The 25865-nt window shown below is 39.2% G+C and overlaps 1 protein-coding gene across 2 annotated transcripts in view; it reads right to left on the bottom strand.

Annotated features, from left to right (window-relative positions):
* The window catches only part of cntn3a.1 (contactin 3a, tandem duplicate 1), a 155694-nt gene that overhangs the window by 80619 nt on the left and 49210 nt on the right, over positions 1-25865 (bottom strand). For both annotated transcript variants that reach the window (XM_042491562.2, XM_088082284.1), the window contains 3 exons: positions 23110-23762; positions 12207-12350; positions 455-587 (listed from right to left, as the gene is read on the bottom strand). In XM_042491562.2, the coding sequence (XP_042347496.1) occupies positions 455-587; positions 12207-12261 (188 nt within the window). In that variant the 5' untranslated portion in view covers positions 12262-12350; positions 23110-23762. The remainder of the gene's footprint in view (positions 1-454; positions 588-12206; positions 12351-23109; positions 23763-25865) is intronic.

Below are 25865 nucleotides of genomic sequence, written 5' to 3'. Positions count from 1 at the left end.
TGGAAAGACGTCTTCTGCCACATCATTTCTCGTATGTGAAAAGTACTCCATTGGTGTTTTTTTTCCTCGCCATCTTCGTCATGAGAGCAGGAGAGTTTTGGTACATGATTCTCTTGGGTCACTTGATCTTTCCAATGGTCAGTGATACTGATAACAGGAAGCTCTCAAAGTGAATCCTACAGCCGATCAATGTTCATCCGCCAATGCACATATACAATAGACCAACAACAGAGGCTAATTAGTTTATCATTGTCAAATTAACCATGACTGGCAGTTACGCCAAGTGCTGCAGGCAGTGCGCAGCAGCGAGCCATAAGGTCCACAAATCCCTGCTCTTCCCAGGGCAATAAATCCAGTCTCAATTGGTTTTTAGTGCATATCTTTCATTTGAAAGCTATGAGAAAGTTCTGCGTAACAAAAACGGTGTGAATAAAGCCATGCCTGGAGGTGTTACCTGTAAAAGGGCGGAGGATATCCCTGGGCCTCACAGCTGAACACCACCTCTCTGCGATTCTCACCAGGTTGAAGGGGAAACACCACACTGCCAGGTTGTTTGGTGAACACGGGCCTCAGCAGGACTCCACTTCCTAGGTGGAGAAGCAGAAAAACTACATCAGCTTTGATGTCCAAGTGAGCACGAAAACCAATTCTCACATTTTTCTGCTGGCGAGTAGATATCAAGGTGCTTACAGAGGAAGGAAGCAAGTGGAAAAACAGTGCAGCACAAGAGAGGGTTAAAATCTCCATTTAGCATGGTCCTGTCAGCCATGTGAGCAGAGCCCATCAGCATTTTTTTATGTTTGTCATAAAAAGTTCCTAGGTCCCGGAGGTACTGCATAATCAGCTGGTAACCTTCATAAAACTTTAACGCAAACATCTGAATGTACAGACTTGTCAAAGACACACTGCGCTGCCACTGAGCTTCAGCACACTTCCATCTAAACCATTCAAACTTATCAACACTTTCCAAGAGGATGTCATCCGATGAGAAATTTGAAATCAAATGCCATAACAAATACTGAGAGTAATGTGGTCTTATTCTAAAATCGTCCCCTCTTATTTGTGCCATCAATGCACTGCCCTTTGTGACTCAGACGGAGAAGAAAGCCATAATTTCCAAAATTGGAGGAAAATACTTGAGTTGTTTTCCTTCCTGAAATACCAAATCAAAACAAATTCTTTTGCTCTTTCTGAATTGTTTATATTCCATCTCCTCATAACAAAAAAAACATCCAAACTACCCATCATTGTTTATAATGCAAGTTTGCAATTTTACAACAAATCACCAGTGTGGCTTGCAAGTATCTTTGAACGACACTTTTGCAGTGTTTCTGCACTGTGCGTACACTGGCTGTTATCATAATTATTCATAATGTGCTGGAAGGAAGGAAGGAAAAAAATACAATATATACAGCACAGTAGGGCTGCTGGATTATGGCAAAAAGAATAATCGCTATTATTTTGATTGATATTGAAATCACAATTATTTAACATGATTACTCACTGGCCTCCAGAACATCATGCAGTTATTGAGCATTAACTTTGGTGTTTATTTTTAAACACTGGATGTCCTTTAACTTTGATTAGGCCTACAAGTCAACTGAAAAACAATGAAAGCTTTGTGGTGCAGCCATGACTGTAACACATCTTGCATTACTGTACTTTGTTCACATTCACATAATAATAAAACCAAACCCAACTAAATATAATTTAACAATGCATAACAGTTACTGTATCAATAACAGCAAAATACATTTTGAATTGGTATCAAAGATTGTTTCACTAACTCAAGAGAGACTCACCAGACAGACATTTCTCCAATATCTGTTTAGAAGCAGCTGGGAGTGTCACTACAATGAGAAAAGCTGGTTCACCTTAACAGTCCACCTTAAGGGAGCCTGGTCTGTTTCCAGTGGGAAGCTAACTTCGGGGCTAACTTCTGTTACTTTAATCAGCGGCTGGCGAGCTAGACATGGGAACGCGTCTCGAGCTTCCTTATAATACATCCATGGTCTCGAGTCTTTCGAAATGGTAGCATTTATTCTCTGACAAACAGCCTAAACTGTTCATACGTAACACAGCCGCGTTTCACGTCATATTGTCCGCTCCTCTCGCTGCACTATCACTATTATCACTATCACTATCACCGGCACATACATGGATGTATGATAAAGAAGTCTGGATACAGCCGTGGGGGCGGGGCCTCATTCATTCCTATGAGAGCTGCTCATTGTTGTATTGTTTGCTCTCCGCGCTTGTGCTCGTCGCCGCTCGTGGTCTCGCTGCGCATGCTGTCTGTATCCGAAATGAGACCGCGAGGTTTCAAAACCACCAGAAGTAGCACGCTGGGACTTGCTGTTTTCAACACGTGCTAAAACTAGTGTTCGGCCTTTGGAGCACCATTGATCTATTATAAATGTGGAGCACGAGGAAAGGGTGCGCTTGATTTAAAAAAATAAAAGGCAAAATAGGAGCAACATTGTAAGACTCGTCATGCTGCACATGATCGTTTTATCTCGATTACCTTGTTTTGAAAATCAAGGAAAGCCAAAATCGTAATCGAAATTAAAATCCGATTAATCGCCCAGCCCTATGGCACACAGTACATTAATTAGTACAGTAGCTCTAAATTCACACAGTGATATTATTGCATTGTTGATTCATATTCTTTGCAAGAACAAGAACACAAGAAAACACAAACAACAAAGACAGCAGCATGTCTAGTGTGACATCCATTTCCTAGTTAATTACAAAGGTACAATAGTGGATGCATGTTTCGCAGGCAAAGCCCACAGTAAGAGTGACCCATGGGGTAGTCAGCACTTCATTGGAATAAACATTTCTTTCTGTGACGGAAGGGGAATTCATTTGGATTTGTCAGAATACATTTGCATTTCTGTAATGACACAGAGGATGGAAGACTGTAGGTAGAGTAACTAATTTGTATGAGAGGCAGGTATCCTTCTCAAGTCTGTGGCACCATGGGAGTACAGGTTTATCCTCAAGACTCAAAATAACTCTCTGAGAGGGTGGGGATGTTTGACAAGGGACCTTGTACACTGATTGTTCCTCTCCACAAGGATAAACCTCTCAGAAAGTTACACAGAATAAAAGGCCGCCTAATTATAATCTTTGTTAGATGAAGCGTGTCCCTTGAAGCAGCGTTGAGAGATGATTGATTACCAGAAGACACCTCTTGTAGAGTCCACACTCAAACACAAATCCTTGCACTTGTTGTACACAAACTTGGAGGGATGATAAAGCCTGCGGTAAACATGAGATGAATCACTGTGCCTTATTAAATTGATAAATGATTCCAGTTATCAAGTCACAAACATTTGCATTCAGCATCATTTTTGAAAAATGCTTAAATTGGGGCAATTCAGCTGGCAGACCCAAAACATAATCCAGCCCTTTAGTTATTAATTAGCACTTTAACTTGCAGCGATTCAAAAGTCAGAACTCAAAGACAAATCATTAGATTGAAAATATGAGTTTCATCCAGAATTAACTTTTATACAAACAGCACTGCATTTTTGTGTTTGTTCCATCAGGTAAGTTTATTCTCCCACCTGAATACAAGCTCAATCCATAGGCGATCTTTTTTTATAGTCCTGTTAAATACTATATTATTTAATTAACCTTCACACAGAATGATACAAAGGGACACACACATACAAGAAAATCATTAAATCCCCACTCCTCTTTGTCGGTTACCATCACGTATGTATTCTAATTATGTGTGAGACACCGACTGTTGTGGGTCAACATGTGACCTGTACAGATGGGGGATTTGTACAATACATACATACAGTATAAATACAACCCATATAAACAGACATTATACTGTGCTGGTGCCACAATTATTAAATTATACCCTTCCAGGGTGGCAATTATAAGAACAACAGCTTTGTGTAATAAAGGTTATTATACTGAAATAAATGTCTTCTTGTATGCCATTGAGTTGTATTTATGCCTTATTATTTACTACTGTGTTGTTGCAGTAGTTTTGTGTCCCAACAACTCAACAAATGTGTGGAAACTATAAAAAGAAAATGGCTCATCCTCAACTTATTTTCATGACCACCTGATTACGAATGTGGGACAAAATGTTGTTGAAGCACAGTAAGCGATTCATGGTGCTTATTTAATGTGTTGGACCTCTCACTTATCACTTGCACCCTGCTGTTGCTACGCTTAAAGCACAAACAACCGCTCAACACAACAACTCGCATTACCCCTTCTGCACTCACAAGCAAACACCCTAATTGTGCTGAACCATGTCTGTCAGAATATTTTTGCATAACCTTGGTGTACATTACACTCTTAATCAATCCCTAAGTGGACTGTAAAGCACAAACCTAACTCAGTATTCAATTAACACAAAACTAATCAACATAGATATTTGGGTGCAGCCCATTTTCTCGGTTAAGGCAGGGCTGAACTGACCTGATCTTTAGCAGCACCATCGTAACTGTTATTATAATGGTGAATAAGTGTCAGAATAATGGGAAGGGATTGAGCTCCGGAGGCTGTGCCTGGGGACTCAGTTCAAACTGATGCAAACTCTCTGAAACTCTTTCGTTGCCTTCACGGGAATGAATGTAAGATGCGGTAGGGAAAAGTGGAATAATTTTTAGGCTTGCTTTCTGGTAATCAAACACAGGGATGCCACACCAGACTGAGATCCACCGAACGAAGACACAGAGGGAATTGTCTTTTTTTTTCCAGTAAGATTTCATTTTGGTGGCATACTTGCTGGCTTAACCAAACTGAGGATGCATTCTGGAAATACATCTGGCCATGTTTAAATTTTAAAATCAACACTGCCACTTCAGTTGACAGACTGTTTCCCCTTTTAAGATCTTAAAAGGAGTCAAGAAATCATGCTGAAACCAGAATGTCAGAATCTGATGGTAGGTCCAACACCCCAGAGCAGGGAAAGCAAAATGATGAAAAAGCGCTCTATCACAGAAGTGCACTGATCCAGAATCCTAACAGGAAGTTGACTGCACAATGCCGCAGGACAGATATGGAGGTCATTATGAAAGGGTCTTTAAAAAAAAAAAAAAAAAAAACAGGCCGCCTCCACTCATATCTGTCACCTGCTGCCAGATGGTGATATGTGCAGCCGTTTTTCGAAGGCTCCTCAGACAACACAAGACTCAGCATCGGAGCACAAGTGGAAGGCAGAGGGAGCTGTTTAGGAGGCTGAAATAAAAACTAATCTCAAATTCAATACTAGCTGACAGCAAATGAATTCCTCCAGCTTACCTCAGCATGAATAAACAGGCACATGGGGAGTCGGCTGTGGGGGAGGTATCGGCCGTTTGTGAGGTCCCAAATCCATTCGTTTCAGCTCAGGGTTTTATGCATCAAATAAAAAAAGCCAATCTTGCTTTTTAAAGCATCTTTCCCCTCTGTCCAGGCCGATAAGGTACACCTTTAAGGTCTCTCATTCAGGGGCAGCAAATGTTACTCCAGAGCAGAAGGAAGGTTTGGGTTGTTTTGAGCAAAGTATAGATTTGATCACATCTCGTCTACACATTTGAAATATCTATGGAACTTGTTTTCTTCAAGGTCCTTTAAAATCAGAAACACTGAACTGAGTAATAAAAACCATTTATAATTTACCAGTAAACTGTGAAAAATAGTGAATGGTGCTGGACATATCCAGCACTAAAGAAGTAGTGAGAAGATATATTAAAACCACATAAAAAGAAACAGCCCAAGAGTCAAACTAATACAAAATGTTCCAAGCCATTCTTTACAGCTATGATTATCAGCTAGGGTGTACTGTACTGTACTGCAGACTCTCGCTAATTAACTTAATTACATTTTCAGCGACACAGTCTGTACGGAGAGGAATGTGGCCAACACATTCCCAACCAATATCCAACCATGTCACACCATTCTCAGGCTAATCAAAGCCAGTGCATCTGAAATTCAATAACACCTCTTTGTATCCAGGGTATCCGATGCCATGTTCACTGGGGAAACACAGAATTGATTAGGTCTAACTCCATATGTGGGAACTGCAAATTAAAGCTATTTCTTGTTATTGTTCTCTCTGCTGAATGTCTACATAAACCCGGGAACGTATTGCTTCTGAGAACGCCATTTGTCATCTAATTGTGGTAATATTGCAACCGTTTCCTCCTCAAGATTGGTTAGAAGGTTATTTGTCACTTACCAACTGCTATGGTCTACACTAATGGAAACATTCATCATGGTTTAAAACTGACTGTACCATAATGCTTCCAACCACCATAACTTACATCATGCCTGATTTGACTATTAGTGGTTTCCTTTCTTTTTTTGACAGTGTGGATTCATGTACTTTGTAAATGTCTCTCACAAAATCGAACATACATCTTATAATAACTATCCTATATATATATATATATATATATATATATACATATTTATTTTGTTAACCTGCACAACACACACTTTTACACTCAGTAATGAAGTCACTGTATGTGTGAATGATTAGTGTGATGCTGAGATCAAATGTTTAATTCTTGCTGATTCCAAGGTGCCTGCAGCTTAAGGCAAAGTAGATTTAAGACTATTTAAGACTTTTTAATGCCACTTGAAATTAAGTTTATTGTAATATAAAACATGATGTTTTTTCATCCAGAGAAAAAGTGAGATTATCTACATCAGATGTTGATTACATAACCCTTTTAGAGTGGACCACATAGAAGACAGTAAACATATTATATTATTATAAAGGTATCTATTTGGCTAACCAACAATAATTGGAAATATCTGCTATTTCTGGACAGTTTTCTGGGTGATTTTGTGTTTGTAACTCCGCATGTGAGAATTTAGGAAAAGGATGTTGTATTGTATATGTATGTAAACATTGTACCTATTGTTTTACAAAACAACGTCAGAAAGAAACAAAAAAATTAATATTTTTAAAAATATTTTGAAAGATGAATTAAGCCAATTTAATAACAATTAAGGCCTTATTTTTAGATTAATGAATACAGTGCCTTTTAAGACTCTTTAAGGAGCCGCGGGACCTCTAGATTAATACTACTGTTGAAATAACCTGAAACCAACACTATTTATAAGCAACCTTCACAACTGCTACATTCTTCTTTTTTTCACTGGAGCAATGCATATTAACACTATATTATGAATTCAAGCAGTGTGACGAGGAACTCTGCATCTATTCTGCGCTGAGCTCTGCACGTCTGCAATTTTTTCCAGGTCGCAGATAGCTAAAAATTATTCAACTTTGGGTGCAATGCTGCTGCCGCCCATCACTGTCCTTTTTTACCCAGCAGTCACAGCAAAGGAGGGGCAGTGCAAATACCACAAACGAACACAGACGAACCGTTACATCACCGAACAACAACAACAATGAAAGAGAAATTAATACTGAACCCACACAGACCAGTGGGTCCCATCTCTCTTCCTAAAAGAGAAGATACTGCACCATGTGCAAACAGACTTATTTCTGTGGATATTTTATAGAATAACCAAATGCAACCAAAGCATCTCAGCTAAAAAAAAACAAATAAATAATAATAATAATAATAATAATAATAAATGGAAAAAACTCTGTTCATCTTATTGTGCCTAGTTGCCCTTCTGTAGTTTGCATTTAACAATAGACAAGTATCTAACTTGTTTTAAAACTGTGATGTTATGTTACTTAATATTAGCCTAACAATAGAGCTTATCTATAGCACTACAACCAAAATATATTAAGAGGGCTAATTAACGAAAACAACAAAAAAATGGTGGTAATAGCGCATATTGCGCTGTTGTACCACCCTTAATCACAGCAGGGGAAATTCCTTTGCCACGGCAGCCCTGCTGATGAATATCAATCTAGTGATAACAGCATAATTACTGTCCTCTCTCTACTTATAAGATAATACAGGTAAAGTGTCCACATTAATGTTCAGTAATCTTTACAGACCAGTAATTGCATCATCAGGAGACATTGAAATATGCCAATAAACGCCACTCAAAGCAGTGCTACAGGCTATATAATGTATCCTGACACAAATATATCACTGTTTAATTAATCGTGATGTATTTACAAGAAATAATACACCATGCACATTATTATGCATCTATAATTAACGTTACACTGTGTACGCAAACACATTTAAATTGGATGATTTTTCATTTCTGGATGAAGAAAAAAAAAATCCAGCCAGCTTTGGGAGGAAGATTCACTGGGGAATATTCCACATCTTCACATATACAGAACTTCAAAGACGCAATAAAATCCTTGCTTAAGGATTCCTAAAAGGCTTTGCCATGTTCTGATGAATCAATGAGGGAAGTCAATATTTGAAACTCCAGTCGTCTCTGGGATGCACACGGGGGGGATATAGAGCAAAGTAAAAGTAGTTCCAGGAGATTATAGTGTTGGCCAGAAGCAGCCATTCATTTTCACTCACATCACTAAGATGTGAACCTGCTTTAAATCAACAGTGTGTGTGTGTGTGTGGGGGGGTGTCGTATTAAAGGATTCGTAGGTAAACATGTATTTAAGTCAGCCCTATATACTCCCCTGCCGATATGTACATTTAAAGTATTTATTTTGGTTTGTGTAACCATTCCTTCTGTTGTGATCCTTCTCCTATTCACACTGGCTGTGAAGAAATCTCTTACAAATGCAATTTGAATGTGTTTCAAAGTGATTGTAGACAAAACCACAGTTCTCTTTCTGTGCACCAATGCACTCCATCATTTAACCAAAGCGAATACGACAGTTCAGCAGTTGCAAATACACAATACATGAAGCTATCTTCCAATTTTTTTAAAAACAAATTAACTGTTTTTGTGACTAAACATAAGAGGACATTAAAATGTTAAATCACAATTACAGTGACCAAAATGATCACAGTAAGCAGTATTACAGCAGTATTATTAAAATATGCTAAAAATTATTACTGATACAAAAACTCATTTCACCAAGTTATATTTTTCAAAATTAGCAGCACTTTGCACCTTTTGTTTGTATAAATATTAAAATAACAACACAGCCGATACCATATGTAAACATTTCAAAACTATATCAAATGCAATAATACTGATTTGTTTTGCATTCGGTCAGACAGTGTTTAGAGATGTTGCCCCTTAAGCAATGCTTTTCTTTCTTCATGTTACATAGACAAGTTTCACTCGAACTAAAAACCAAAATTCGACTACACTTCAGACTAAGTCTTTGTGGAAGGTTTGACACTGATGCTTGACAGTATTTGCTGTGAATTTTTCAAAGCACATCATCAAACACAGTTCTTATGAGAATTAAAATCTGAAACGGTAATGTCAGAAATTTTACCATGGTTTATTGTGAAACCATTTAACCATTTCATCCCTGTTTGTAACTGTGCCTTCCCTGAAGCTATGCAAGGACACTGTCTGGGGAAACAACTACAAAAAAGGGAATTTTGCACAAAAATGCCCAAAACTTGAAGTTACCCACATGATCTGACCAACTCAGACTGCTAAAGGCTTATTTTAGCTTCAAAACTTTAAAATCCATTTTTACCCCGAATAAAAGACTGAGGATGTTGTCCCTCATGTATTACATCACTTAACAACCACTATGGACAGGAGAAACAGTTTGAGCAACCAATAATGCCCATATCACACACAGACATGTCAGTATTGTATCAAAATAGACTTTTTTAATACACCGACTGCTGTGTAAAGCACAGCAAAAACTCATTTCAGCTTTGTTGAACACTTGGTTGATTGGCCAATCAAAAAAGTCTAAGCTGAGTTATTTCTGAACACTAGACATCTAATCATATCACTCCACTTTCAACAAGTCCAAGAGGCTTTGTTGATTTTTTTCATCAAATTAAACACCTAGACCTTGTGCCAAAAATGTATTTCTTCTCAGAAACTGTTGACACCCACTCAGCTAACCATGGATGATTTTTTTTCCCATATTAATTTTGAATTGTTCTGAAAGCACAACACAATTGATTGCTGGTTAGAGCCTCAACAGCAATCTTACTGGATTTGTTTACATTTCCCTTTCCAGTGTGGCTAAATTGTAGCCCTTCAATGCCAACTACAGATGTTTTTCTGATTGCACTCCTGCCAATTATTTTTAGGCAGATGCTTGTATATTCATTAAGCTTGTAGTAAAATGTTTTGAAATCAATATTTTGCATCAAATGATTTATGTTTTTGGTAAGTGGTTGTGAAGTAAGAGGGAATATGTACAGCGAGCTTCACAGCCGGGGCTTAGTTTTTCCTAATGACCGGATTGCTGTACACTGTCTCTTTGATATATTTTGATGTTTTTGGATACTGCATTGTTAATTGAACAGAAATTCACCCTTGCCCAGTCTTTACAGATAATGAGTTACTTTATATAATAAATGAAGCATTCTTGGTTATGCACCTTTGTCAGAACACTCTGCCAGCCAGGTTAGGACTGTATGACAAAACCACTTCTGTCAGATGGAGACTGTTGATCGAGTGCTGGAAGTGGTTTGCTGTGTGAAGGTTAGCTGTGTCTGTGTGGGGCAAACTGCATCCAGCCGTACCTCAACGCCTCTTCTTTGCTCCCTCGCTCTGTCTTACTCACTCACGCATTCACACAAACACTATGTGTGTTTGTCAGTACACGCCCCTGCCTCTGGCCGTTCAGGCCCTCTGGGAGGGATGGGGGGAGGGCTGGTTAACTCCTGATGAACTCGCTATGGGAATGACTTCCCCTTGGCCTCATTGCTCTCCCACACAGCCGATGCCTACTGTTTTTTTTTTTTTTTAAAACACTTCCAAGTCTGGATAAATAAACTACCTAGAAGCACCTATCTAACACCCTCACACTGTGCTTTCTCCACCCAGTACTGCGTGTCTGCATACTAAAATGCTTATCAAGTCTTTCTCAGAGCACAGAGGCTTTGGAGGTCTATCGTTATATTGCGCCATACTTGTCTTGCAAGCGGAGCATATGTAATGTAACCCCTCACTGAATATTAATGCTAGGTTACTCTGTGTTACCAACTGTGAGTGTGAGCTTCAAGAGTGAGGCAAGGGCTGTGCAACACAATGCTTTTCAGAAACGATTTGCCCTCTGCTCCTTTGTTAAGTACTAATTTGCTTTGAATAAATAACCCTGAATGTGGTTTCTGCACCTCATGATTGCAGAAGTAAATTTTGTGGCATGGATCTACGGTGCAGCACACACCTCAGACTTGAATTGTCTCCTTCGAGCTGTTTGTCTGAGATCAAAACTCTCGTCAGGTTTGTGGCAGGATTTCCACCGACATCGAAAACACTCAATTGTCTGTATATTTAACAGAATGCTTTAAGTAGGACATAATATGTGATCCAGACTTGTGGTGTAGATCCTAATCCCATAGTGAGTCACAGTTCCCCACAGAAAGCCTCATTAAACATCCACTGATGTGTACTGGATTTAGTGATAAGTGGTGCTAATTGCCATGTAGGCAAATTTAGGTGCCGACGTGCTGTTGTGTTTTTGAAAAGAGACGCGCATGCACAAAAGATACACACAGTGACAGTTCCAAGAGCACGCACACACTCACGCACGCACGCTAATTATTTTAGGTCCCAGCTGTGAGGAGGGGCTGCTGATTTGGAGCAAGGCAACATGAAAGATTACTCATTCCTCAAGATACTGTGCTCATGCGACAAAGCCCTTATTCATCTTGTTCTCAGCTTCAGACTCTGACGTTCTGAAGAGAACTAGCATTTGACCCTGAACATTTTGTAAGGGAGGAAAATTAGGTCTCTCATTAAAAGCAAGATCAATGGCGAGATTTCTGCACTACTGCCAGTGCAATCTCAATTAGGGTAACAATTGAAGGGCCTTTTAAAATGAATGACTACACATTCAACTGCCTGATAGGGGCTGTCTTTCAGAGATAGAGACCTGGCTTATTCTTTTTCTAACAGGATTCACTGCGGGGGAAAAAAAAAAAAAGGTAGCTGCTATGCACAACTGAAGGAATGTTGATTTGCTGCCTTGAGCTGAAAACAAGGTGAACCTTTCCTACCATTTGACAAAATCGGAGGAAAGCTTTGGGGTGCTCTTTGCCATAAAATCTTTTAGTTTTCCATTTTGCTTTTAAGTGCCATCTGTTCTGTATGCCAAGGCGCCATCACACACAACAAAATCTATATATAACAATTCATAAGCTCTATGCTAACAACATAAAAAAGTGCATGTTTGGGAGGCTTACCTGCCAGGCACTCCACCAATGACAGCAGCAGTATAAGTTTCCATAGCAACTCCATTTTAATGGTCTCAGGTCAATACGAGCTCACATCAAATCACAGGTGTGAAGAATCCTGGCTTTGTCCTTTCCAGCACTTTCACTGTTCTTCTGTCAAATGAAAAGAAAACAAGGGGGAAGCAATTAGACACAATTTAACAGTAGTGGACAGTAATTGTCCATGTTTACCAGGCAATGACTTTTATGATATAAAACACCAGAGGACAGTAAAAAGATCTTTTTTAATAACATTTAATCTTTGCAAGCACTTTTCAGGTCAAGGTGACAGTTAATAGCAGCCTTGTTTTGAATCGCATACACTGTGGGGTATAATGTGCATATATATCTGCAACAATGATCAAGAAGCTGCTCTGTCTTTGCAAACAGAAAATAATTTGTCCAAGCAAAACACTTACAAAACACTTGTGCTGTAGAGTTTGCTTAAGTGTGCTTAACATTGCATAATAGGGATCATGTCTGCAAGAGAAACATAAAGGGATTGCTTGTACTCAAACCTGCTGAGACAAAACAAAAAGCAAGCTGGTTGTCAGACACTTTCCCTAGCATGTAATAAAGCACTGTCCTGGCTCCTCGAATTCGTCTGAGTTGGGGGGATTATGTATTTCTGACATAAAGAGATGACTGCACGCAGGGCAAAACCATTTTCGGTCCCCAGGGAGACTCACAAAATTGATTTTCTCAAGGACTAAACCGTAATTTATCCCAGCTAAGACTCAAATGAAGTCCCAAAAAAGTTGTGAAACGATAATGACACGTATCCCTCCTGTCACTGATAAAAAAGTGATGTATTTATTTGTCTAAATACCCCAAGCGCCCCCGACACGTTGATAGCTATGATCCTTTCTGATAAAGCAGCAGATAAATGTTTGCATATGATGGGCTGGTTATAGAGTGAGAGAAGATGAAGAGAGGAAATTAGCCATTGTCTTTGCTCAAACTGACTCTCTCTGGTACATTTAACTGACTGATGGTGAAGTTTCTTCTGACTACACACCATCGGCATGCTGAAATTAATGAGAGGAAAAAAAATTAATAACAGCGTACAGTATAGTCTATCAAAAGGCAAGTGCCAAAAAAAACACAGAAACAACTGAAAGATTACACTCTCATAGTTTCCCAGTTATCTGCACGCCTCTTATCTTTGCACCACTGAAAGGCATGACAGAGCATACTGATGCTTATGTGAATATATCAACTGCGTCCCTGACACGTTCGCCTACACTTCTCTTCCTTCTGCGTGTACTAAACCATTAAAAGGCAACATTTTTCCCCTATAAATCTCATTATGGAGATTGGGTTTAGAGTGTCATCTTAGTTCCAACTTATCTTGCAGTTATTAGGATGCAAATGTCATGAGTAAATGTTGGCTTTTAATAATAAAACAGAGAGACTTCAAATCCCTTCTTGTGCTCCTGGATATTTTTGGAGTGTTCCTCCTTTGAGGGAATAATTGTGAGAGATGTGCTGAATAAATTACTCCACACAATGTCTTTAAGATAAAAAAAAAAAAAAGAGGAGCCTAGAAATTCAGCAAAACTACTTTTTTTTTAATTTCAGCTTCACACGTTTATCATGTTATTTAAATGCTTGGTTCTAACATCTAACATTTATATTTACATTAATTACGACAAGTTTTCACTTGACTAACAAAGTAAATACAGACTGCGGATTTGGCATTTCATGTCTTCAAAAACACTTGTTTTGTAAGTCATGTAAATGTTTGACACCCTCGTCTTCTAAAATTTCTTTACCCTGCCTCGACAGCACCACAACTGCACATGATTAGAACATGTGAACCATTGAGGCACCCCAGTCATGAAAGCAGGTATCTGATGGCCTCTAACAGCAATCTCTTGATCTCTATTACTCAGCAAACCCAGAGACACGAGACATCAGAGAGCAGGTTAGTGTGGGGGGGATAAGAGACAGCCTTTTGATCCACGGAAGCTCAGCACTGAGATGATGGCTAGGGGAGTCGGGGAGTGTCCATGGCACTATTTGACTTCCTCTTCACTACAAATTAATTACCCTTGTGACCTTAAGTGGTAGTGACAAGGCCAATGACTTACTTTCATCCTAAATTGATTCTCTCATTTGTTTGCTGTATTAGATGAAAGTTAATGATAGGGAAGGCTTTCAAACTTTGCCTTTTAAGTTCCACTCTCTTTCATGTCTCGGGAAAAAGGCAGTCGTTGAAAAATGGAATATGATCAAGACTGGGATGACAGTCCTGGCCTAAACATTTCCTGACCCAATTTGTGCAAACTCAACTGCATTTAAATGTAACACAACAGCAATGACCCCAGCCTCTCATTTCACAAATGCAGTTGACTTAACTGGAGGGTAACACACAAAATCTAAGTGCAATATGAGACAAATTTTCTTTCTTTGAGGGTAATGATTTTACCACACTTGAGACGCTGCAAACAGCATTATCCCTATCAGATATGGCTTGGTATTGTTTAATAATGGTGCATTCCCAGAACCCTAAAAGTGATACCGAAAAAAATAAAGTACCACATTTGGTATGGGTTTTTTTTTGTTTTTGATGTTTTTGCCCTCGTGAACACAGTGAAGCTGTCCACTGTGACGTTTTTTCAATGTTTTATAAGGTGCTTTATCATCTTACTCATATTCCCAGTTTTTACCAAAATAATCCTTTCCCATTTTAGGCATTTGTTTTTGTCAGATGCCACAGGTGTCTCACATGGCCCATACTTTGAGTGTTTTGGTGGCATCTCAGCCACCAGAACTAGCAACTTTGTCGAAAACACTTGGCTTCACTACACCACAGAATGTATGGGTTGTAGATGCTTCGGCAGTAGGCCATTCACACTTCTTTTTTTGGCAATGAATCAAAGTACGCTTGCAGTGATTGGCTGTGAGCAAAACCATACAAATAGTTATTTTCTCCTATATATATGGGTACAAATAGGATTGAAGGCAAGTATCATTTGACTGGAGAAGTTTCGAGACTACTTACTACTGGGTTATTTCAGTCAATACCTTAAAGGTCCAGGGTGTAGCACTTAGTGGCATCTAGCAGTGAGGTTGCAGAACTGAAACTTCTCCCAGGTGCGAAGCACGTAGGAGAGCTACGGAGGTCAATGCGAAAATGTTTTTAGCACTACCTAGAGCCAGAGTATGTTTGAACTATTCTGGGCTGCTGTAGAAACCAAAAGGTAGACTCCATGGAAGAGGATACACTCTGTATGTAGAAATAAGCAGCTCCTGCTAGGGTAATGAAAAGACAATAATAGACAATAATCTTATTTTCAAGTGATTTTCTAATGAAAACATTGTTATAAATATTGTATTCCCCTTCTCCCAATAGATGTCCCTTAATTCTTTACACTGGACCTTTACATGCATCGAGTACAGACACCCAGCCCTACTACTGAATGCTTCATATTCCTACCTAAACAATTTTATATTTTTTAGCTCAAGTAAACTTGTCTTTTCTGGGTGAAATATGAATTATGGCTGCACAATATGCAAATAAATAAGATTGCAGTTATTTTGCTCTTGCTATGTGAATTGGGATTGTTGTGGAAATGGTCATTTTTGCATTTCATTTTCACAGAAAATTCATAGCAGTGATCATGATTTGCTTTTTGCTGGGGTCTATACTAAACAAGCATGTTCCCTTGGAGCTCAAATATAATTTCAGCCATTTCATCTCTGTAGCACCACTGAGCTTCATTTATAATGATAAACCAAACTGATTGATGCTGGGAGATCAAAACATTTTAATTAGCAGCAAGTCATGATTATGAAGAGACCTGCGAAATGTCAGGTGCAGCTCGGAGCTGTCGTCCCTGACCTCATGAACTGTGGGTAAAATTTCCCATAACAATTGTGTTAAACGCCCAAATGTCATTGTCATCTTCATAATAACCCACATCCCAGATAATTTCTGGTCTCATATGAGGACATCAATATCCCAGCATATTTCCTTTGAAGATTAATCAATCACAATTTTAATAATTGATGATTCATAAAAATGATTTATCAAGTCATCAAAATGTCAAGGATTCACTTATTCAGGCTGGTCAAATGTGAGAGTGTGCTGCTTTTCTCAGATATATTTAATTGTATATTGAATATTTTTAGGGTTCAGACTAGGAATGATAACAATTAATTAACAATAGATTAATTGGTCATTAAGAATTAAAAATTGGACTGTTGATCAGACAAAAGAATGCAATAAAAGGACCACACTTTGAGTTATCCATACTTGGGGAAATTGTGATGTGCATTTTGCACATTTTTTCTGATATTTTATGCTCAACAATTTATTGATTAATCAGTTCCTTGTAGCGTGCGGCCAGTCAGGGTTCATTTCCCAGCATAGTGGGACTTCATCTAATCACATGAAATCAATGCCGTGCGCTGGAACGGCAGAAAGCTTGGAAATAATACTGAACGGCTTATTTTATTTGACTTTTGAGGAAATGCAGCTGCTTTGAGGAAAGCCTCAGATCTGTGGAGACAAAGCGCTCCTCCAAATTTCAGTGTTGTCAAAGTGACACCTCTTTTCCTCTTCTTCTCTGACAGCACCAGCTGGAGTTGATAAACCACAGATTGTAGTTCAGTCAGCCATAGAAGCTGACAGTGATGTCAGTTGATTCGACCCTCTCCACTACACCCGATCTCTCTGCTGCCATCAATTTTTCAGGACTCAAAAATGTATTAATAGAGGGGTACTCCAGGTCCCTTTGGCTGAAGAGTCCAAATGAAGATAAAACTCACGCTAAAATGCATGAGCACCCCACACACACACTCACACACGCCCACACCCCCCGAGCTCTGAATCATGAATGAGACCAGACTCTCACACTCTGCAGCAACGAGACAAGACCAGGAAAAATGGCATACAATGCTGCATCTTTAATCACCTGAGCTGTGACTTCACTTAATCTGCAGACACCAGCTCGATCAGTGTTTTCCTGCATGTGAGGCTCCTCTCACGGCTCTGAGTGCCTCCAGTCATTTAAAATTCATTTTCTGGTGGTGCTCCAGTTGAGACTCGTAGTAGTAGTGAACGTGAAATTCCTCCCTAATCCTGCACACTTTGATTCACCGCACACATGAATCAAAGATTTACTAAGCAGCTCTGTGGAAGAGTGGCAGTGATAATGATACCGAGTCCTAATCAGATAATAGTATTTTACAGGGTTTTTTTTTAAACACTAAATATTCAATTATTGAACCAAATATGCAGCCATCCACAAGACAGCAATTAAGATGTTTTTGTATTTTGTTTTTTGACAGTGGGATGCATTTATATAGTGACCAATATAGCTATACTGTTTTTCTTTGAAGGTTGCAGATGTTTTTCTTTCTCGTCATCCAACTGGGACATGTTCCTTGTTACGTGTAAGTGTCACATCTGTTCAACCCACAGAGCATGTTTGTAGCTCCGTCTACAATTTTAAAGTCTTCAGGAAATTAAAAATACATATTCCAGTTTTAATTTTGTGTCTCTGTCTTATGCCAAATATATGTTAAAAAAATTACATCAGAATATTGTTTATTATTATATTCTATATTATGATATTCTTTTCTCTTTCTGTAACACCGGGTAATACTATTATTATACCTTATAATACCAGGTAATGTTTGATGAATCACCTTGCCGTCAGGAGTGTTTACAAAAGTTCCTCCAATCAAATGAGACTTTAGGCGACTAGCTTGAGTAGGTATAGCTCCTTGGTCTGGAAGCAGGAGCCCTGAAGAAAATGAAGTGGTACATTAAAAGATCGGTGGTAGAGGTCAGGATTAGGGAAAGAGTTGCATCACTTTACTGTAAAAAATGAATCACTTCATATTGTATTATAAATACAGTCAGTGGATAAAAATACTGATTTTTTGGCATTGTAGCAGAGTTCAAATAATTGTCGCTTTAGTGGGTTTGTCCGATGCTGGTGGTGGGCGCTGTTGTAGAGGGCATGTCATGTAGGCTTTAAACTGAATGTGGCTGTGGCTGTACATGTCTCGACTGGCTAGCCACACTGGTCATACAAAACGCCACTTTTCCTTTTGTGTGTTGTAGGAAAGCTCTCAGAAACAGCACCAGGCTTTTGTAAATAACATACCATGCTATCATAGAGTACATTAAGTAATTTTACAGCTATCATTATTGTAATATGACATGCGTTTGCTACCATAATTGCTGTGCAGCTCTCCCTCTCTCTTTCTCTTTCCTTTTTGTCATTATTGTAATTCAACTGTTATTTGCGACATCTATTGCACCTTTGGTAAGAAGAGGGATCCCTCATCATCCTCTGCCGCTCTTCCTGAGGTCCCCCCCCCCGCCATCACCAAAGGAGTTTTTCCTTAGGCGATGTGAGGGTCTAAGGACAGAGGGATGTCGTATGCTGTAAAGCCCTTGAGGCAAACCGTGTTTTCCGATAATAGGCTTTATAAATAAATCTGAATTGACTTAATAAATAAATTGACCTGAAGCGAACTTTACACAGTGGCCAAAAGTGGAATGACACCGTCCGGGTTCATCACATGATGCCATGGGGCCCAAAAAGTCTTTTAGAGACTTACATAGTGACAAAGGTTAGAGTTCTCAATGGTCAATGTCAATGAAATTACGACCCAAACTGAACAAAACTATTTGAACTTAAGTCTGAATCCGGCCCTTCTGAGATCATTATAGAAATTACTGACACCAAGCCTTACCAAGCCCAACCCCCAAATAAGCATTAGTTGGCTTCTAATGCCTGAGACACACCGGCTGTGTGGCGGCTTGAGACACATGTTTCTCCAGCAGAAAAAGGACCACCTCGATGGATCACTGAGTGTCAGATTCTTAACCTGCCTGATCTGTTTTTGCCCTTCTCAGGTGAAGTCTTGTGATCCCTGGACGGGGACTTCTGACACAAACTCTCCACACTGTTTTTCTCAAGCTCCCTGCTCCAGTCAGGAGGAAGGACAGAAAGCCCAGAACAGAGCCTGGCCTCTGCTTCTCTTCCTGCCTGCAGAGTGAAGAGCAGAGTGAGCAGCCATCTGGTGCTGAAACGGGAGATGATATCAGTTTAAAAAAAATTAAATAAATAATAATAAATAATAATTTAATACAATAAGCACAAAGTGCTCACATCTGAATTTTATTCATTCATTTATTTATTTATTTTTGAAAAAGAGAGCCAATGACACACATTTTTGACTGCGCTATTCGGCTGCCATAAGCCTCTAGTGTGCATGCTCTATGGGCCCCACAATGCAGAAGATCCAGGTAATTTCATACAGCGAAAATAGAGCCTTTATGGCTTCATGTGCCACTGAGTAACTTCCGAAGGAATGAATGGGGTCCCACTTCCATTGCTGTATCCAGGTCTCTTTTTACATTCAAGTCTGTAACAGCTAACAGTGATATGGAGAGAAATGGAAAAAGATGTGTGTTTGGATATCAGTAGGAAAAACCTTTGTTTCCATTTCCAAAACAATGTGGCAGATGTCTAATTCATTCATCTCATTCTCCTTCTGATCTAACTGTGAGAAAAGTGTGTGCAGCCAACAGTCTGCAGCAGACTCTGCATAGAGCGAAACTCTGAGTCCGCCCACTTTTTACCAGTCCAATCAATTGCAAAATTTTTTATCTAAATCTATCTTGTAACTTTGCACCGCTCAAGTATTCTATTTCACCGGGAAACACGTCACAGAACAGAAGCCAAAACTCTCTAACTTCCTTTTCTTGAGGACTTTAACAAGAAAAATACGACACTTCCAAAGGCATTTTTAAGGTGCTTCTTTCTGCTTGTACAGGCTGTAAACACTGAACCTAGCAGTACTTTCAAAGCTGCACAGACATGAAAAAGCCACAAAACAACCTAAACTTCCCTCTCCCAATCTTGCTCTTCAAGAATCTATGCGCATACAACCCACCAAGCTCAAAACTTTCTTTAAGCTTTTATGCAAGCCAACCCAATTTTTTATATTCCTCACAAATGGCACACCACGGGAGTCAAGGAAGCGCCAACATATTCCCTAGCCAAGATTCTACCTCAAATAGTGGCACAAGACAAAGAGACTAATGGTGTTTTGATCTAAGCACACAAGCCGCAGGCATGACATAACACATGCCAGCTTCTTTATTTCTCCAGACCACAACAGGGGCGCTCCACGAAAGCGCTCATCCCCTTCTCCCCTGTGACAAGAGCAATGGAGTCTGCTGAAAGGTTCCTCCTGCTTGCACGCATGCTCCAAGCCCAGGTTTTAACATAATGAGCACAGTATATGGTAATAATTTACACAATGTTATAGAGCTATGCATTGAAATTCGGTTAGAAAGTTTCTGAAGACCCTTTAAGCATTGGTTAAAACCTCTAGCAATGCATTCATTGTAAATACCCTGAAACAGATGTTTGTGAACGGATAAATCACTGAGAGTTTTTATTTCATTGGAAATAAACTGGAGTGGCCTAGATTTTAATCACTCTAATTAGGCACCCAAAGCAAACACATTGTGTATTTCCTGTAAAACTGATGACTGAAAGCGGTTGACAATTCCAGAGCACCTGCCTTTACTAAGGTACTCATTAAGAATCCCATTAGGCTTTTAGAACCTGCCAACTAATAGTTCCTTAAATACACAAGTTTAGGTCTTTGGTGAAACACTTTGGTGGTACCCAGCAGTTATCATGGGGAGGCAATTTTAAGCCCACGATGAAGAAAGGGTAAGCTGCTATTACTGTGAGGAATGAAAGATCCTCTTACGGACAAAAAACTGTAAGTGTATGTGAGCACTGAGGCTTAAAGCGCCCATACAGACTGAGGGAATGCTGATCACAAAAAATCTGGCAGATAGTACTGTATGAATAAACTATCCTAAACTATACTATATGGAAAAACATACAAACTGTAGCTCAGTTCAAAGCTACACAGCGTGGTCTATTGTTGACACTATATTGCACATCAGTCAAATTACAATTTGTGAAAGCTCCTTTCAATTTCAAACGTAAAAACTACACAAATAGTGAGTGAAAATGTTTTCCCGATATCTATTACCTTGCTTTCATGTCATCTGAGCTGTCCCGGGAGAATTTCAGCTGTAATGTCCATCAAAACCACATTGCAAAATTGAGATTTCCGCTGCATGCTTTCATTTTTGTGTGTACCGTCGCAATTTTATTTTTTTTTGACATATAAGATATCACTGACTCAAAAAGAGGAGGAGGATGGAGCATGAACTTTATAGCACCCAACTGAGCTACTGTGCATGAGAAATTGGAAAAAAAAACACATGTAGTCAAAGAATGAGATGTTTTGATGCAGGTAAGGATGTGGGTTGTCGATTTTAAAAAGGCAAAAATGATTTAGTTTTTACATACTGCATAGAATAACCTTACAAAGTCAGAAAGATACAGTGTGAAGAATTTAGTATGTTCCTTTGAACCATACCTCCACTCAGTTTTGAATAAAAGATAAAGGTTAGCTTAGCTCTGCAGGTAGGTCTACTCCTTTCCTTTATTTTTGAATGAACAGCAGAGACATAAAACAGATTTCAGAAGAAACCATGTGGATTATCCAACCTATGCTTGCCTGCTGTTCTGTTAAAACACTGGAAAAATGACAAACCCTACTTGTACCTATCAGAATGCACATAATTTTACCTGCATCAACCTCCATCAGTCCGTGTGCAGTTATCCCACTTCTCATGCAGACCAGTCTCCGCTCAGCGGGGTACTATGAACTTCATGTTCCCCCCTCTTCCTCTCTCTGAGCCAGTGACATCATCAAAAATGTGTCCAGCCATAAGCACACTTCCCCAAGGAGATGTGTAGTAGCTCCACTATCCCAACTGCTTGGATACTAAAGGTAAGAGGAGTAACTGCGCTCCAAAGTGGTGTTTGAGTAGGGAATTAAACCACAGCTTTTGGTTGAAACAGTTACGCCCAGGGCACATCCAGCTGGCATTATGTCAACATGAAACAAAAGAAAGTGCTTACAACACTGAGCTTCCCTGCAAACAAAGCGGGAGGAACACACAAACTGTAAACACTTAGTAACAGAGATGTTAATTGTCAAAAGAACCCCATCCTGAGCCACTGCTAATTTACTTAATAGCAGAATCATGATGTGCAAGGCAGCTCCCTCTCAAACATATGGGCACTTGATTTCATAAGGATAGCCATTACCACCAGAGTCACACGCTAAAGGACTTTAGACAATCTGAGCAGCAATCAGGCTCGGAGCTGGGCGCAATCAAAGAAAGGGAGAGATGATGAGACTGGACTGAGTCCAATCCCCTGTTGATCGCTGACGACAAATGAGTTCTGCCAGAGCTTTTTAAATCAGGAAGAATTAATAGGTGCATTTGTGCCCCCTTACAGAAAACATGCATGCTATAAATGATGCTCATGGAAATTAGAGGACAGAGAATGTTATTCTCTCTAAGGGGTTGTGTGGGTACTGAACAACTCAACTGGGAACCACTATTTTAAACTGTTAGTTTATTCATTGACACATGCCTATAAAAGGCATAGACACAAATGTATGCCTTGACATGTGCAATTACATCCTGAACGGTGTGTGTGTGTGTGTGTGTGTGTGTGTGTGTGTGTGTGTGTGTGTTGCCTACTATAGACTGTGAGGGAAATACAGAATAAGCATAATGTGAAACCACCTCCAAACAAGCCAGCATATATGCTGTTATTTTGGGTGAATGTCTAAATTATTCCACTATTTTCCTGTAATTATCCTCGATGCCAGAAGTGGAAGTTTGTGTAGACTGAGCAGCCTGATGATTGCACAGAAAATAAGCAATGATGTGTGAGCAATACTGAAAATTACAGTTCAAACTCAACATAAAGAAGAGCATACATTAGTTATTTACCTGAGTACGTCCCCTGCGGTGTTTTCTGATGTTTATCCCTTCTCGGATATCCATGTTACACCGCGCATCTCCTCGCTCCCTTCAGCCCAGCTGCTCCCAGCATCGAGTCGACGGCGACAGTGAACTTCGTCTCTTCAAAGTGCGGATGTTGCTCTCGTAGAAATGGCCCCAAACTCGGAAGAGGGATACCCTAACGCTTGCGTTCACTCTTCCCCACCCTAAGTGCCTTCGGTGAGCTCTGAGTCCGAGTAGTTGCTCGCAGCCCGGTCCTCCGCTCTCAACACTCCAGTCCCCGGCGCATTCATTTAGGGCAACCCGGCAGTCCTGCTCGCTCCGCCGCCAGGCTCACACCAACTAAACCCGCAGCTTTCAGAGACGAGCTCTGCGGTGTGAAGATTTCTGAAATGTCGTTGTGTTAATTCATTTTAGGAGTAGAAAGTGTTGACGGTCTGGGGTTGAGTCTGAGCGTCCGGTTAGTCCACAGGAGGAGGACTGTAGTTGCCTGCGCGCGCGGCGGCAGTGGCACATGGGCATCAGAGGTGGGTACACAGGAGGTGTGTTTTCTTTCTTCTTTTTTTTTTTGTTCACGCTGCAGGTTCAACGCACGTCCTCTAAAATGTCCCATCCTCAAGACCACACGAAGACTCACGAGCCTGTAAATGAGAAAAAAAAATATTTAGTTGCTGTTTGATTGTTTGTTTTGTATATTTGTTCCTCTGTTGTTGTATTTTTTTCCTGGAGTTTAAGGGATGAAAATGTTTTGTTTTCTTTGTTGGATGAAAATATTGGGATGTTTTTAATTAAAGTAGCAATACCATGGTGTGAAAAGAGACCTGCGTTAAAAATGGAGTAAAAAAACAGAAATATGGAAAGGAAAAAATGCACTGAAAGTATCAAAATTCAAATGTTTTTTTTTTTTCAATTCAACTTAAAAAGTAAATTGTCAGTGATCGTAGAAGCCAAATCTTGTCAAAAAGACAAATGACAAACAAAAATTAAACAATAAAAATATACAAACAAATAAAAGGTGATATATGGACTGTTTCTTTGTTAGCCTACATCTTTATATACTAGATACCTTTCAAAAGTTTTTTAAACCTTTGAACACTAAGCAAATATGTGCGATTTATTTTGACATGGTGAAAGAGGCAATGAGCCACTTGGCAGAAAATGTTTCACAAATTAAACAAAATAAGTAGATTTGGAAAATATTTTCTTATTTAAAAAAGGAAAAAAATGTCCATTATACTATATTTAAGATTACCATAATTCTATATTGTTACAGAATTATTTTTTGTTTTTTTCATTTCCATTTGTTTATATATTCACCTTTTTATATAACTTTTGTTTCCTTGTTTTATAAACTTCTTGCTAAATTTTGGGTCATATTTCTTCTTAAGTTGCAGAATGCATTCTTCCAGTGTTTTTGAAAGAAATCTAGCAAATTTGCTCAGGTATCAAAGGGTTAATGTTGTAGTTGGTCCAGGTAAAGCTGATTACTAACCTACTTTTTATACTGCTTGGTGCTAAGATTAATAAGAAGGCATCACATTTTGTAAAATGATTATAGATTTTGAACAAACAATCTTCCAGTTTATCAGAGACCATACCCACTTCCTCCTTGGAAAAATGAACCATCTGCCTACAGCCACCTCATGTTGCCTAATTAGAGCTCTACTTCCCAGGGCTACTAAGCCTGTATGGGGATTAATTGATACATTTCTCACTCTTCTGTTGGTTTTGTATTGTCCTTGTCACCATTCATGTATGCTAGTAGTTAAATTATTCGCACATGTGACATCACCTTATTCCACCCATCATACACCTGACAAGAGGACCAATCAGCTAAATTAAAAAGACATGTAGGTGTGCAGAGCCTTCAATTTGAAACAGCTGTCAAACATATGAAGTCAAGTAAAGTTCAGGGGGCCTACTTTGAAAATTGTACTTCAGCACAGTGCTTAAGTAAATGTACATTTGAAATTGTCGATTTGGATACAGGCACCAAACTTGTCATAAAAAAGTGACTTAAAGCCCAGATTTTTATTGGAGAAATGGCACAATACACAACTTAAAAAGAACCCAAGCTTTGAAGTATCTAAATCACAGTCAGAGTGATAGCCTCAGTCGACCCCTTACACCAGAGATACTCAGCTTGCTTTGCCTGGGGGCAACTTTTACAAAATGACAGGAGGCCGATGTCCAGTTTCTAGGGTTTGACAACATTTAGGGCTTAACTGCACTTTGGCACCTTATTCACTTACATTGTACAAAATAAATTCACAGTATAAATTAATTTATTTTAATTGTGAAGTAGAAAATGTTCTGTGGGCCAGCCGGCACACTATTACTGGCCAGATTTGACCCGCAGGCCATGAGTAGATTACACTGCTTTAAATTATGTACTGCATTATAATTGGAAACTAAGTACATTTACTCAACTCAAGGTTGAGTACAGTTTTGAAGTACTTGCACTTTATTCTTTCCTACACTTTGTACTCATTTGTACAAATTCAGATTCTTCATACAAAACATAATCATCTTGAAAAAGCTGCTCCGCTGTGACTGATGAAAATTAACGTAGATGTGTTATTTGACTGACAAATTAAATGTGATTTCTTAAGAGCAACTTTAGTGTGGTTACAGAAGTTCTCAGCCTCTTTAGGGCTCTGTTGGTTGCCTCCTCCTGCTGCGTTGAGTCACACAAAAAAAGTGATGATTATAGCATTCCACCTTAAATAACCTACCTTTGTAGC

Source organism: Plectropomus leopardus, chromosome 9 (assembly GCF_026936395.1).
Source record: "Plectropomus leopardus strain MGB_pleo_1.0 chromosome 9, ASM2693639v1, whole genome shotgun sequence".
NCBI classification, from domain to species: Eukaryota; Metazoa; Chordata; class Actinopteri; order Perciformes; family Serranidae; genus Plectropomus; species Plectropomus leopardus.
This window is presented reverse-complemented; position numbering and strand designations above follow the sequence as displayed.